This window comes from Haematobia irritans, chromosome 2, assembly GCF_050003625.1.
Source record: "Haematobia irritans isolate KBUSLIRL chromosome 2, ASM5000362v1, whole genome shotgun sequence".
Lineage (NCBI taxonomy): Eukaryota > Metazoa > Arthropoda > Insecta > Diptera > Muscidae > Haematobia > Haematobia irritans.
The window spans coordinates 224,367,500-224,384,198 of NC_134398.1; the positions used below are offsets into that span (position 1 = coordinate 224,367,500).

The 16,699-nt window shown below is 30.8% G+C and overlaps 1 protein-coding gene across 1 annotated transcript in view; it reads right to left on the bottom strand.

Moving 5' to 3' along the window:
• LOC142225302 (ATP-binding cassette sub-family G member 1-like) overlaps nt 1–16,699 on the bottom strand; it is an 89,052-nt gene that overhangs the window by 23,865 nt on the left and 48,488 nt on the right. The window contains exons 3-9 of the mRNA XM_075295079.1: nt 7,203–7,320; nt 6,908–7,097; nt 6,700–6,845; nt 4,579–4,817; nt 4,378–4,512; nt 2,952–3,589; nt 2,853–2,906 (exon numbers count right to left, since the gene is read on the bottom strand). Coding sequence (XP_075151194.1) covers nt 2,853–2,906; nt 2,952–3,589; nt 4,378–4,512; nt 4,579–4,817; nt 6,700–6,845; nt 6,908–7,097; nt 7,203–7,320 — 1,520 coding nt within the window. The remainder of the gene's footprint in view (nt 1–2,852; nt 2,907–2,951; nt 3,590–4,377; nt 4,513–4,578; nt 4,818–6,699; nt 6,846–6,907; nt 7,098–7,202; nt 7,321–16,699) is intronic.

Genomic DNA, 16,699 nt, shown 5'->3' on the forward strand with positions numbered 1-16,699 from the left:
AATATACCCCCATCCTATGGTGGAGGGTATAAAAAAACAATGCGCCGCCCAGACTAAAAATTTATCGAACATATCCCCATATATTGGTCACATTATAAGTCAAGCCCGAAGGCATAATCGATACTGCTGCATGTTTATGGGATCGATAACACATTTACCGATTATTTAGTCATCGGTGAGAATTCGTATCGATTGGCCACACTGTAAGATTATTTACAAACACAGACGTCCGGAAAAACTTATAATCTGAACGACGCATATCTTCCGAAAACTCTGTGTTGCCAAAGGCTTTTGACAAAACACAGAATTGTTTTGTTTTGTTATTGTTGGTTTTGTTCTTTAAGCATTGTTGTTGTTTTTTATTGCAGCTTAAAACCATACATTGACTAAACTACAAGTGTAGCTTAACCAACAGAGGAAAAGAATGTTTGTCAAATTTATTTGGGCAAAGCCCTATAGACTGCAAGATGGTTGGATGGACGCACGTTTCGGAATTACCACATTCCTCATCAGCATCCTCTACTTGCAGCAAAACTATCAACCAATTATCAGAATAAATTCAGGCAGTTTATTAAACCCAACAAAAACCTTTTTTCGGAAGGTTCAAGTGTGGTTCATTGTTGGGTTTAATAAACTGCCTGAATTTATTCTGATAATTGGTTGATAGTTTTGCTGCAAGTAGAGGATGCTGATGAGGAATGTGGTAATTCCGAAACGTGCGTCCATCCAACCATCTTGCAGTCTATAGGGCTTTGCCCAAATAAATTTGACAAACATTCTTTTCCTCTGTTGGTTAAGCTACACTTGTAGTTTAGTCAATGTATGGTTTTAAGCTGCAATAAAAAACAACAACAAAACACAGAATTGTAAACATTTGAGGCCAAAATCGTTGAAACCACAAACGAAGTTTAAAAAACAAATATTTCTTTTAATTCATCTTCTAAACGTGAACTTCATCTAATATTTTTAGAATAAATTCGAAAAGCATTCTTTGATGCGAAAAAGTTTTGTATCGGGCATCTAAATTTACGGCGAATTGTTCATATCTAAAACTCATGTTTTCAGTAGGACGATTTAAATCTGAAGCGATTTGGAGAAAATTTTATATACTTCTCTCTCTAAAGCGAAATGCTCTGGAACGTAACACAGTTTAGAAAAAAAAACATATGCATGGAAAACATAATTTTTGTTTGTTTGTGATAATATTGTTCCACATCGAACGATATTTACACAAGCCTGACACATATCTACAATCTTTTGAAAGTCTGCGGAAATCTTCGCTGATGTTAGGCCATTTTTGCCTAACTCGGAGGAATAAATAGCACTTTATCTAAAGCTGAATCGATTTTGGTTAAATTCGACACAGATAGAGTCTTAAATCTTTTCCCTATGTAAAATCCTGTTGTAAACTATGGGTGTAAACTATGAAATTTTCTACCATATTTCCCAAAATCAGGCGTATACATAAGGGAACTACCATATATCCTTAATCTTAACCACTTTGAACTAAATTTGGTACACAAAACTAAAACTAAATATAATCTCAGTGCGAAATTTTAAGCAAATCGAAATGAAAATTTGGACTCTGTCTGGTGGTCCTATGAAACTAAATCGGACGAAATATGTATATGGGAGCAATATCTAAATCTGGGCCGATTTGACTGATATTTTCAAAGATGTCCGAGATTATTAAAATATACGGGTATACGGAATTTGAAGAAGATCCGAGTATAAACCCGCCAATAATAAGCATATCGGTGACAGACGGACATCGCTACACGCAGAGAAGGAATATGATCACCTCAAACATATTTCAAGAGCAAAATGTTAATTTTGTATGGTGACCATGTAACATGTTTGTCACTAAAATGTTATTTTCTCGTCAAATATAACCTGCTTGCCGAAATCAGATACATGATTTCCGAGGAAACAACATGGTTGCGAAAACCATGTTACATGGTCACCACCCAAAAATAACATTTTGCTCTTAAAACATGTTTGAGGTGAACATATTCCTTCTCTGGGTGTAAATCGACTCAGAATTTAATTATAGGACGATCGGTATACTAAACGATGGGTTTCAGACTGCTATTTCTTGGCTTTATATACAAATTCACAAACTTATCTGATCTTAAAACTGACGACAAATCGGCCCTTTAGATCGATATGGTCCATTTAGTAATTTGAATGCACTGAAAGAATATTGACCTGATATGAGTGATTATGCAAATTAATTTTTAGGGCACGCAATTTACACAGTATTATAAACAAAAGTGTTTGAAATAAAAAAATTTTAATTATTTTTTAAAATTTTGCATTTAATTTAAGAATTAATCTTTGAGATTTGTATCCCTAATTCTACGTTCGCACTAGACACGAAATCCTCCTAGATCTCAGTAGATTTGCAAAAGGCAAATATCAGCTGGCTGTAGAGGATTTCAACAAAATCACTTTCAAAATCCCCTATACTGTCTTGTACAACTGTGGTTTTAGTACTAAAAATGCGCTTTTTGCAACCCATGCCCAATTTTCCTTGTAGATGAATGTGTGTGTGCGTCTCCACATACGGGCTTGTGTTTGTATTGATATATTTACAAATAGCTGTTAAATCCTCAAATCTAGGAAATCTCGTTATTTTGCCAATCCGAACACTTTAGATTTGTAAAGAGATTTTGGTTCTTAATAGCGAGATTTCGTGTCTAGTGCGAACGTAGTATAAGTAAGACAAATCTCCCTTCAGTGCGACAGCTCCATAACAGAATGCAATAGGTTTTTACACTATGAAAAGCTATCGTAATTACATTAATGAATGATAAGGCGTTATTACATTATTAACGATATAACGTGATTACATTATTGAAGACTATAGCGTGATTACAATACAGACGGGTGAATACTTCATGATCCTATTGAGAAATGGAAATGTCGGGTTCTCAATGTGTTATTTTTTATCGGGTCAATATAATTTTTAATCGGAGATTAAAATAGTTTTTTAATTCAGCGAAATACTTACATTTTACTAAAATCGATGAGAAAGCCGAATACATTATGAACATAATCGAATAGAAACAATAACGGAAATTATTCAAGGCATTCTCTGCTTCATTACCAATGCCATAGTATAGAAATCCTATCAACAATGCCGTGACCAGGTGTATAATGAATCTCATAAGGGTCAACGATTTGTCACGCCACAGTATTAAAAATGTCCTTAGAAGTAGTATTCCCAATTGGCGATAGAATGGTGTGGCATATATATTTTCACTTTTGCATAAGCCTTTCGATTGAGTATGCGATGGACAACATCCATTTTCGGCAGTGGAGACTCCATCTTCCTTTGCGTTAGTATTGTCACTAAGAATACCATGACTATCTCCTATTCGAGAAGCCATTTCTTTTATGGGTGTCAATGGTTTGTGGTGACTGATATAGTTGGTAGTCTGATGATGTTGATGGTAATGATAAGGATGGGCGGAAGCTGAGGTGGGACCATTTACATATTGGCCATTTGAATTGTTGGTTTGTGTCATAGGTGTTGAGAGTACGGGAGCAGTGACGGGAGTGATAAGACCGGAAGCCATCATTTTGTCTGCAATAGAGAATGCACAAAAGAAGCATCGATAACAATTTCGTAATTGAAAAAATACTCGAGAAAAAATAATTATTTCAATAAAATTCAATTATACAAAATTTAATGAAGAATTGGCAATTAATAATTTTTTTTTTAATTAAAATTATGTTTGAATTGAAAATTTAAATTCGTTATTATTTTATCCAAAAACACTCAGAAAAATTATCGATAAAATTGTGTTAAATAAAACTCCATTAAAAATTAATAATCAAAATAATATTTAATTAGGAATAATTAATAAGTTCATTGAATCGGCGTTAGATATTAAAATACAAAAAAATGCTGGTTTAATCAAATATTCTTTTAATGGAATCTTACAAGTTTTTCCTTTGATTTTTATTTAAATATTTTTCTAAAATATTTTTTTTTTTGTATTAAAATCATGTTTGAATTGAAAATTAATTTTAAACTTAATTTCGTTATTATTTTATCCAAAAACACACTTATAAAAATTATAAATATAAAATTGTGTTAAATAAAAATCTATTAATAATAATAAAAGTAATATTTAATTAGGAATTAATGAATTAGTTAAATGAACCGGCAATAGATATTAAATTGTAGAAAAAAATACTGATTAATTTTTTTGGAAACTTGTGCTCATATACAAAATAATTTATTGGCAGTTTATGAAACGAATTTATATGGCAATAGTAAGTTTAAAGTTTATTTTATTTATTTTTTTTTGTAGATGGGGGGTTAAACTTTATCCCTTTTTTTTAAAATATTTTTTCTAAAATATTTACCTATTTTTTGCATTGCCTCCAATTGTTTAGCTCTGGCAGCCTTTGTCTGTCGATAGCTATTATTTCGTCCATTTTCAATTCTGTCTATTAATTTATCATTTTGTGGACCATAATCATCGGTGGCTATCTCCATTACTGCAATGGGAACATATAGGCTTATTAAGCGGTTTTAAATAAATATATATTTTTTCATTCACTTACAATAATCGGCAGGATTGTATGACTCAGGACATTCTAAACCAACATCGGCTAAAAATGGTACCAAATTCTGCGTACCGCCCGAATATATGCAACTTCCTCCGGCTATGGCATATAAATGATCAAACATTTCAAATGTCAAAGCACTTGGCTGATGTATGGTACATATCACAGTACGTCCTTCCAAAGCTAATTTCTTGAGCAGGGATATACACTGATTGGAGGTAGAACTATCTAGACCGCTAAAAAAATGTAAATTATTATGTAAGAAAATCATTAAAAAAATTTATTTGATTTTGTCAAAGATTGATTTTTTACACTAAAAATATTTACGCGATATTAAAGATTTCGTAACCTAAATTTTGGGAGGCGTTTACAAAATATTAAGGACAAACTTTTTTAAAATAATGAAATTTTAATTCAAATAAAGGTTATAATCTTTGCTTTAAATTTTTGTTTTAATAAATTTAGGATACAAATTTTGCCCTCCGTTAAAGCCGTATGTCTTTGAACTAAGGCAAATTTTCTTTAATATAAAGAAACCTCTTTTTTATTTAAAGAAACCGTCCTTAACTGAATTAACTGAAATATTGAATCTCTAGATTTAAGATAAAATCGCTTCAAAAACAGGCTAACACTTATTTTGAGGATTTAGCATCTTTGGTTTAAAGTTTTTTTTTTTTTTTTTTTTGAATTTAGAAAACATTTTTTATTTTGAAGAATAGCTTTATTAATATACAACGAAAAGAGAACGAAAATTCGAAAAATGTGATCTACATATATCCTAATTTTAATTTTATTGATCCTAGATTTAAAGCCAGATAGATCGCTAAAAAATGTCTGGCTCGGAATCAATACCAAAATCCTTAAGGGAAGGTTAAAATCTTTGGATCCAAGTAAACATTTTTTTGAGTGTATATTTTTTTGAAGATTTTTGATGGTTTTGTGTTTTCGAAATATTCTTACATCTAATATTACATCTTGTAGTAAAAAAATGTATTATTTTTCCGATAGATGGCGTTATTTATCTATATCTAGCCTTGCATACGTTCGATGCGTTGAAGAAAAATATTTTGTTTGTCAGTTTTGTGATTGGATGATTTAAGTTAGAAGATGGACACTAGCAACAAGAAAATATGCTATATTCTACAGTTTTTCTTCGATAAAGGCGAAAACGCAAGCCAGGCGGCTGAATACGCTATTCAATTTGTGGTTCGTTTGCTGTAACAGCCAATACAACTCTTAACTTAGAACTGTATTGTCAACAAAGGCGCCGTTCGAAGAACGCAAGAACAACACCCAGAAGCTGTCACTTTGGCCAATAGCAGATGAATTGCATTCCATCAGAATACCAGCAGGCAATACATAGCGATAGTGATCAAAACCAGTGGACCGGTTTATTTTCTTACACCGATTTCGGTTTTGTTGAAAAGCTCGCTTCCGGTGAACTGGTAGAAACGATGCCACTTTGGCCAATAAGAGAGAAATTGAACATACCCAGACCATGGATATCGATAGTGATTAGAGTGCTCAAAACAGTTGGAGCGGTTTATCTTCTTAGACTGATTTCTTTGTAACCGGTAGAACCGGTGTTTTCAAGACGGTGTTTGGTGTTTCCAAAAAACACCACCCATCGGCTTTGGAAAAAAGAGACAGTTTTGCGAAAAAAACCCAGTTTTTTTATCCTGTAATAGTTATTCGCTCGAACTACCGGACATTTGGTTGGGAAGTTCTTACGCATTCACCTTCTAGTCCGGACCTGACTCCAAGTGATTGCCATGGCGAATAATTTTGCTGGTGAAAAATTCGTTCAAGAGAGGCTTGTGAATTGCGTATTATTGCATGGTCACACTAAGCAAATATTTGCTCAAAACTAGTGTCAAACTTTTTTCCAGGAGGACTTTCGAAATATCTGGATACAGTTTTTTTGAAATACTCGTATAGTGATGTAATGTATCCAATATGAGCTAAAAATGTTTGCTGGTTTCTCTGTCAAATATTTGCCCAGTGTGACCATACCGTAACTATGGTAATCAAAATCTTCAAATTCATCCGTTAGTAATGGTTTCATTTGTACTGCGTTGTTTTAATTCAATTTTTTATACAATCTTGTATTATAGTTACCTTGTAGGCTCGTCTAGAATTAACACAGGTGGATTGTTGACCAATTCCAAAGCAATTGATAATCTCTTCTTTTGTCCTCCAGACAGTTTACCCGTTCTGGTATGACGATTTTCATACATGCCAATAGCTTCCAGGATTTTTTTAACCTAAATTTCGAAAAAAATTTTAATTATTATATTACCCATCAATAAAATCAACTTCTCCATACCCTTTCCCTTTTGGCATTTTTACTCATATGTGCGCCTATTTTTAAATTTGCCGAAAAATGCATGGCCTCCTTGACGGTCAAATAGGGCTGTAGACTAGTATCCTGGGTTATAAATGCAACATTTTGTTTAAAGGCTTTAATATCACGTAGTTCATCATTCACAGTTACATCACCGCTATAGCCAAAGGTTCTATATTGTCACCAGGTCAAATTTCGGAAGGAAGGGAAGAAAAACGAGAAATAAATGCAATTTATGAATTTATGTTTCATTCTCATAATGTGAAGGTTACATTACGTATATCCTGAAAGTATATTCAAACAGGTACTTTTCCCAGCACCTGAGGGTCCTACAATAGCACTCAATTCACCAGCTTTAAAAAATCCAGTGATGCCATGAAGAATGTCTTTGGTTTCTGTAAATAAAAAACAAAACAAATATATACAATTTAATTACATTTTTATTGAAATAAATGTAAATATTATACAAGGCCTGCAATAGAATAAAAAAAAATAGCTACCTAATATTTACGAGTAGTTAGTAATTTTTCTCCTCTAATCAAATAAATATAGTTTTATCAAACTTAAAAAAAAGTTTATTCATGGTCATGAAATTATAACACACTTTTGACAAAGATAATTAACACACAAAAAAATATCCAAAGCTATATGTTAACATAGTTCGAAAAAAAATAAAAAAATATATATTTTTAAAAAGTTTTATTTTCCTTATGGAAAATGTACTTTCGTTAGTATTGAAATATATAACTTGGTATTTTCTTTTCAATGGTTCATTTGCATTTTCAATGACTCAGTTGCAATCAATGTAAATATTTTAAAAGGTCTGCAGTATTGATAAAAATAGAATCAACAAGAAACAAGTATATACGGCCGTAAGTTCGGCCAGGCCGAATCTTATGTACCCTCCACCATGGATTGCGTAGAAACTTCTACGAAAGACTGTCATCCACAATCGAATTAATTGGGTTGTGGTATCGTAAATCTTTTTGACACCAAATTTCAACCGTAACGGATGGATTTTGCTCTTCTAAGGGGCTCCGGAGGGCAAATCTTGGGATCGGTTTATATGGGGGCTATATAATTATAGCCCCCATATATATAATAAAGAGCCCAAAATTGAGTTATCTCTCTCAGCCAGATCTATACTAAAGGCTGTGGAAAGATTCATTCGCCCGAGATTTTAGAAAAATTTTTGGGTAGTAAATAAAATTCTGCAAAATATTTTACAGAAACAAAATTTCGACTAAATTTTCTATAGAAATAAAATTTTGACTAAATTTTCTATAGAAATAAAATTTTGACAAAATTTTCTATAGAAATAAAATGTTGACCAAATTTTCTAATAAAAAAATATATTACTATAAAATTTTGGCAACATTTTCTATACAAATAAAATTTTGACTTAAATTTTTATAGAAATAAAATTATCAATAGAAATAAAATTTTGAAAAAATAGTTTGCAAAATTTTCTATAGAAATAAAATTTTGCAAAATATTATATAGAAACAAAATTTTGGCTCAATTTTCTATAGAAATAAAATTTTGAATAAATTTTTTATAGAAATAAAATTTTGACAAAACTTTTTATAGAAATAACATTTTGATAAAATTTTCTATAAAAAACAACTTTGAAAAAATGTTCTGTCAATATTCCACATATGTATATGGCCTTAAAATAAAATTAAAAAAAAATAATTTCGATTGTTCGAAATATTTCAAATAAATTGATATGGGCATTAAAATGGATCGATCCAGCCCATCTGCTAGTCTAAGATTCTAGGAAACATAAAAAGATAGCCGTAATTGGAAGTTGATTTTCATTTACAATCATGATGTACATTGATCGAATGAATAACGCAATGGAAACTAATTTGCGTAAAAACTTGCTTAGTTACAAAAATGTGAAGTGTTTTAAAAAATTTGGTGTAGCCGGAGTCGGGGTCGAGCAAAATTTTAACGACTCCGACTCCAGCAAAATCTTCAGACTCCGACTCCGGCTCCACAGCCCTGATTAACACCACGTACAAAATTTCAACTGAATCAGATAAATTTTGGTCTTCCAAGAGGCTCCGGGGGTCAAATCTGGTGATCGATTTATATGGGGGCTATATATAAATATGGATCGATGTGGATCAATTTATGCATGGTCATTAGAGACCATGTGCTGACACCATGTACCTACTTTCAGCCGGATCGAATGAAATTTGCTTCTCTTAGAGGCTCCGTAAGACAAATCGGGGGATCGGTTTATATGGGGGCTATATATAATTATGGACCGATGTGAAACAATTTTTGCATGGTTGTTAGAGACCATATACTACTACCATGTACAAAATTTCAGCCGGAAAGGATGAAATTTGCTTCTCTTAGAGGATCGGCAAGCCAAATTTTGGGGTCCGTTTATATGGGGGCTATACGTAAAAATGGATCGATATGGCCCATTTGCAATACCATCCGACCTACATCAATAACAACTACTTGTGCCAAGTTTCAAGTCGATAGCTTGTTTCGTTCGGAAGTTAGCGTGATTTCAACAGACGGACGGACGGTCGGCCGGACATGCTCAGATCGACTCAGAATTTCACCACGACCCAGAATATATATACTTTATGGGGTCTTAGAGCAATATTTCGATGTGTTACAAACGGAATGACAAAGTTAATATACCCCCATCCTATGGTGGAGGGTATAAAAAACTACCTAATATTCAGTTACCAATTTTCCTTTCATAATCAAATAAATATAGTTTTATCAAACGTAAAAAAATGCTTACTCATGGACATGACACACTGTTTTGACAAAGATAGTTAACACGCAGAAAAAATGTTCAAAGTGTAGTGGTAAAATGTAATGGTAAAAAAAACTGGAAAATATAATTTTAATATATTTAATTCTCCCCATTTGCTATCTAAAATGTAAAAAAATTATAACAAGTTATTTATTTTATTTATTAACTAAGCTAAATTAAATTACAATATATTAAATTACATGACATCAATTAAATTATAATGATTTAAAAATAACCTCCTTTAAAAAAACAACGTAGAAGAAACTAAGCTAAATAAATTATAATAAAATGTTAAAAATAGATCAAATTAATAAAGACAAAATATTATATTTACCCTTATAATACCAATATAATAAATTTTCTATAGAATATAATAAAATTCGAACTTCATATGTAAATACTATAATTTATTTAAATTTAAAAATAATAATATTTCTATATTTTTATTGAAAAATATGTTGGCTATTTATCTTAGTTTCGTATGATTTATTGCATTATCAACAATATTTTTTTTTCTGTGTAATATTTATCTTACCAATGTGTCAACGTACTCAGATATATGTGTCAAAGTCAGTGCACGAGTACCCAGAATAACAGCAAAGGGATTTCCATTCCTACTCAGAGTTCACTGTGAACTCAAAATGAGACCGCAAATGTACTTTGTTTCAAATTCATCAGAAAGCGATATGTTTCATAATAGTTTGGCAGCATGTGCCAAGAGAGTGAGGGGATTGTGCTTTAGGGTCAATTACATTGTGACGATTATTGGGTAATAGGAATATAAGAAAATAAATAAACAATTGCATTTACAGATAATGACACTCAGAATAAATATAAAAAAGAAAATAAATGTTTACAAAAAATTTAACAAGGCGATTGTTGTAAATTTTCGATACAAGGTGAATCAACTTATCGATGAAATTTCGCACAAAACAAAGTGAGCCCTATATTTCACTAAAGCCGATTTAATTATATTTTAGTTCACGGAATTATTACGTTTTAAGAAAGTTTCCATAACTTTAATAATTTGTTGCGCACTTTAGTTAATTTATTTAAAGCAGAGGAAAATTTTATATACAACCGAAGCATAAAGATTAACTAAATTCGTTAAGCTCAATGACAAGGGACCTCCTTTTTATAGCCGAGTCCGAACGGCGTTCCACATTGCAGTGAAACCACTTAGAGAAGCTTTGAAACCCTCAGAAATGTCACCAGCATTACTGAGGTGGGATAGTCCACCGCTGAAAAACTTTTTGGTGTTCGGTCGAAGCAGGAATCGAACCCACGACCTTGTGTATGCAAGGCGGGCATGCTAACCATTGCACCACGGTGGCTCCCTTAACATGGAATCGGGCAGCACTTAGTGATAAGAGAGAAGTTCAACAATGTGGTATCACAATGGACTGAATAGTGTAAGTGAGCCTGATACATCGGGCTACCACCTAACGTAACCTAACCTAACTAAATTCGTATCTCCCACAAAATAGTTCAGAATTTCTTAAATTTTACCAATAAGGAGCCCATCTTAAACATTGTATGGCACTAAAGGCATTTTTGCAATTTTGAACTCCAATGTGTTCCTTCAAACTACGAAATTTTCTTTGATAACCCAGCAAAAAAAAATTGGAAATGCTTCTAAAGGCACAACTTTAAAAGTACTTCCAAAAATGTCCTCCCAAAGATGTTCTTTATTTTAACTACTCAGGAAATTCTTTTAATTAAATTTTTTGTAACTCGGGGTTTTCATATTTTTGAAAGGAAATTTTAACTTTTTTTGTATCAAATAGGTTAAAAAGAGAATAAGGATTAACAAAATGGTACAAATTATTAAAATTATTTCGAAAAAATGCTAAATCAATTCTAGAAAAATTGCCAATTTTTTTTAATATTTAAATTCAAACGTTTCAGAAAAGCTGTACAAAGCTTTAAAAATCATAAAAAAAATTATAAAAATTATTTATCTGGCAAATTAATGCAAAATTGTTTAATTTACATCCAAAACATCTAAAGTAAATTCAGTGCAACGGCATTTGAAATGGTGGACATCCGTCCTATGACAAGCCCGTATTAAATTCATCGCTTCTGCGCCAAATTTGCATCACTTCCGGATCCAAAAAGAACATGTTCACTACATTTTTTTGCGAAGCTTTTTTTGCTGGAATTTTGTCTAATAAATTTTCTTGAATTTTTCTGAAATTATTTATGTACATAGTGTCGTGAAATTGGATTGGCATCTGCGTTTCTAATACATTTTAGTTATTTTTTTCTTATAGTATTAACAAAAATTTTCTTTCCTGGTGGATTCACCGTTTTTTTCTGTGTGATTATCTTTAATTTTCTTTGATATAGGATTTGCAAACAAAAATTCGTTGGATATCAAATGTTAAAAAATCGAGATCAGGTTTTTGATATATGTATACCACAGTCGTAATTTTTCTATGAAAACTCGCTTAACAATAAGTTTTTTTTATCGATTTTGATATAAATTTTCGAAAAAAAAATGTTATGATACAATTTAGATTTTTAGAGCAGTTACTGCACTCAAAAAAAAGTTTACTTGGATCCAAAGATGTTGACCTTCCCTTGAGGATTTTGGTATTAAATTCGAGACAAAGATCCAGCTTCTTTCTAATAAAGACATTTTTAGCGACCGATCTGGCTCTAGGATCAATAGATCTAATTTATCGAATTTTCATTCTATTTTCTGGGTATATTTATAAAGCTACACCCATAGAAAAAATCATGAACGGCGTGGTCATTTTGAAACGATCCGTTCATGAAAGTTAATCAACACACATGTGTTGTCAAACTGAGAACAGATGGGGACAATCTGACAACGTAAAAATGACACCATAAGTTTTCAAAACAACAACCAGCGTTCATGATCAGAAAACGTTATGGTTACGAATTTATAAACAAAAAAATTAAAAAAAAGATTTCCCCTACCGTGACTCGAACCTGTGTTGCCTGCACGATACACGTTAACAGTCGCCTTAGCACATTGCACCAACGGCGGAGTTGACATAACAACGTCTAACGATTATTTTAAGACATTTCATGACCAAAGAAAAACGAATGGCGTTCATGAAATCGTGAACGCCCGTGGACGAAATCGTGAACATTCCGTTTTGATTTTTTGTGAACGTTTCCGTTTCATTTTGACAACGTCCGTTCACGATTGTGAAACGCAATTTTTTCTATTAGTGTATTAACTGACAAACAAATGCCAGTTTAAAAATCCAAATCATAGCTAATACTTCAAAGTAAAAAATGTTTTCTTAATTAAAAAAAACATTAAACCAAAGATGCTAAATCCTCAAAATATAGTCTATATTTGAAAAGTTTCTTATATTAAAAGAATCAATATTTCAGCTAATTTAAGGATGATTTCTTTAAATCAAAAATGTCTTTCTTTATTTTAAACAAAACTTGCTTTAGTTAAAGGACATTTAACTTTAACGGAGGGACGAAAATCTCCGAAATTTGTGCTCTAAATTTAAAAAAAAAAAAAAAAATATATATATATATATATATATATATATATATATATATATATATATATATATATATATATATATATATATATATATATATATATATATATATATATATATATATATATATATATATATATATATATATATATATATATATATATATATATATATATATATATATATATATATATATATATATATATATATATATATATATATATATATATATATATATATATATATATATATATATATATATATATATATATATATATATATATATATATATATAAATTTTATTTTAATCGAAATTTCATTACTTTAAAGGAATTTGTTCTTAATGTTTTCTAAATTGAATATTCTAAAATTTATTTTTCGTACTCTTTAATATTAGGTAAATATTTTTGTGAGTTTGTAATAATTTTTTCGAGTGCATACCGCTGTAATATATAATGCAATTTGTTTACTCCTAATGTGGTGATAACAGAAACAATGCATTTATAAAAAAAGTTGTAAATATAAACAATAAAATAGCAAAAGTATGTGTGCTCAAGGAAAAAATATTTATTTTCCTATGATTCAAATGCTGCTTTCTTACCAAAAGAAAATTGACTCATTAACCTTTAACCGATGTAAGAAGTGTAAGTCAAGTGAGGTACGTCCATCTGGTCAAAAGATATCTGGATCCATTTACCAAAAATTCTTAATTAATAACCTACGGGAAATTGGTGCAAATTGACGCACAGAACTGGCACTGACGCTCCAGTTAATTAAAATTTCTAATTTTTCATATAATTTATATTTACTGAGAAACAATTATTATAGTTAGCCATTATTCAACATATTTTAAACGATTTTCCTTTCTGGTGCGATTCGGATGTTTAAAATGAAACAAGTTCTTAAGAGCAGGTCCCTGAATGGTCCATGAAGATTTGTCTATAGGTTATTTCTACTACACTGTCCCAGGACATGTCCTTTGGAATGAGTCCTGTTTGTGTCTGAGACTGCAACCAGATTGAAAGATGGAGATTTACCGATGGAGAATGTAGAGCACACGGAAAGAGTTTTGATGTACTGATGGTTTTGATGTTTCTCCAAGAAAACAATGATAATATGATCCCAATGACCATATGACCAAAAATGAAAGAAGGAAAACCAGGTGAATTAGGATTGGTGTTACAATTTTGGATTTATTCAGCGAGATCAAGTCTTACCAGTAGAAAGGTATTAATGGAATTACACAGAGAGCCTCTAAACCTAAGCGGAAATCGCAATTCTGATGTGATTTACGGCGAAAACTCACGACATTTTAGTGTAATGACATTTGTACGTATCCAATCGATAACGAAGAATTCTATGGGATTTTTCTTATTAGTGTAGGGATTTCAATTTAAATATTTTTTAGGGTATCACGTTCACTTTTAACGTGAACAAATCCTAAATAAAATTTAGGACTCATTCCATTTACACCCAGAAAAAAGTGCCTTCGAAACTAAAGGAAAAATTCTTCATCAATATAGTTTATCCATTTTATTTCCATTAAGGTAAATTTTTGTGAGAAATAATAAAATTTACTCGTTTCAGTAAAACAATCCTAAACTGTAAGCAGTTAGGAATAGATCATTAACTAGAATAAGGCATGGAATTTTACTAATACTGTTTTCTTCGCTGGGTATAAGAATTTACTACTGAACAAGAAAATTTTATTCACCGATAACAAAGCATTCGTAAAAATAAACAAAATCCGAACTAAAACCAAGTTTCCTCAAAATTAGTAAAATTTCTTATAAAATGATAATTGCGACTTCCTTTATAATAGAAAGTTTTTCATACATACGAACAACACTTGGCATAGAAAAATATTTTAGTTCATTCGTACTAAGAAGTATGCAATCCTTTCAAAACTTAAGGAAACACACTTGTTAGAATATAGGAAAATTTCCTATATTCTAACAATTTCCTATATTCTATTGTCTACCTGTAATCGATACCTGTCATCGTAATCGATGTGTTTGCGCGTGGGTGTAATCGATATGTTTGCGCGTGGGTTGTTTTTTAGTTGGAATCGCGTTGTTGTGGTATACGGAGAGATTGTTAAAAAATAATATGGTAAAATAATATAATAAGTAACAAATAAAATATATAAAAGATTTATTATTTTAAATTAGTGAGAAAAATGTTCGTTTTTTTGAAAATAAATCTATCAATGTTCGTGATGGTGTATAAAGAAAGAAAACACCAGCAGAATAAAAACCCTTTCATTTGTCTTCATTTTGGAATCTTCAATTATCAAGTAATATTCAGTGACGCTAACCTTTTGTAACAAAAATGGTTTATGATTTTTTATATTTGTAGGTATTGAAATTGTAAAAGGAGGACAAAATCGTTACGCAGCAACTTATTAAAAGTGAAAGGTACAAGAAGAAGAAAAAATGCGTTTTGCAGTTGATGACATTACATGGAAATTGGAAATAGTGGAACAATAAACTAATATTTCAAGGCCAGTCGATGCTGTTGATTCTTAATATATTAATAAAATAATATATTAATATATATTATTTTATTAATATATTATTAATAATATTAATAATAATATATTAATAAAACATGTCTTTTATTGAAGATAAAATTGCTTATATAAATAAATAAAATTGTATTTAAAAACGAAGGTAAGCAGTTCTAATTATGAAGTAAAAGTTTTACCACAAATATGTAAGATTTGTCCAAATGAATGAAAAAATTTCAATAAACTCATTCCATATATGAATTCAAATCAGTTAAATTTTTTCATTCTGTAGCATAGTGGTAAATAAATATAGGAAATGTTAACTAATATATGGAATGCATTATACCTAATTTCTACGAAAATCACATCGTCCAAACAAATAAAAATGTCTTTGGCGCTATACGAAGTTCAACTTTCTTCACAGTAAGTTCATTTTAACTTAAAGAAGGGGTCACTTTTTTCTGGGTGTAGGACTCTAGGTAAATTTACCTACCCAGCAATGAAAGTTGTTCCACAAACATTTCTTTTAAAGCCCATCCCAGAATCCCCCACCGAGGTTTTTCAACTTCCGATGCAGTCCTTTTGGACAAGTCCACAAACATTTCTTCTAAAGCGCATCGTGGGATCCCCCAATATTTTTTTTCCACTTCCGATGCAGTCCTTTTGGACAAGTGCACAAACATTTCTTCTAAAGCGCATATTGGGATCCCCCAATGAGTTTTTCTACTTCGGATGCAGTCCTTGTGGACAAGTATTAGAAAGAACGTAATCAGGCTATTTTAAGGGCAAATTTTGTACAATTAAATTTTACAAAAAAATAGAAAACTAATAAAAAAACTAAAAAAATAAAAAAGTAAAAAATAATAATAAAAAAAATTAATTTCATCCCCGCTGGGATTTGAACCTATGCCGTTGGACTTTTTCGCTTCCATGGAAGTTCTTTTGAGAAGGTTTTGCAAATTACGAGAATTTTTAATTTTTTT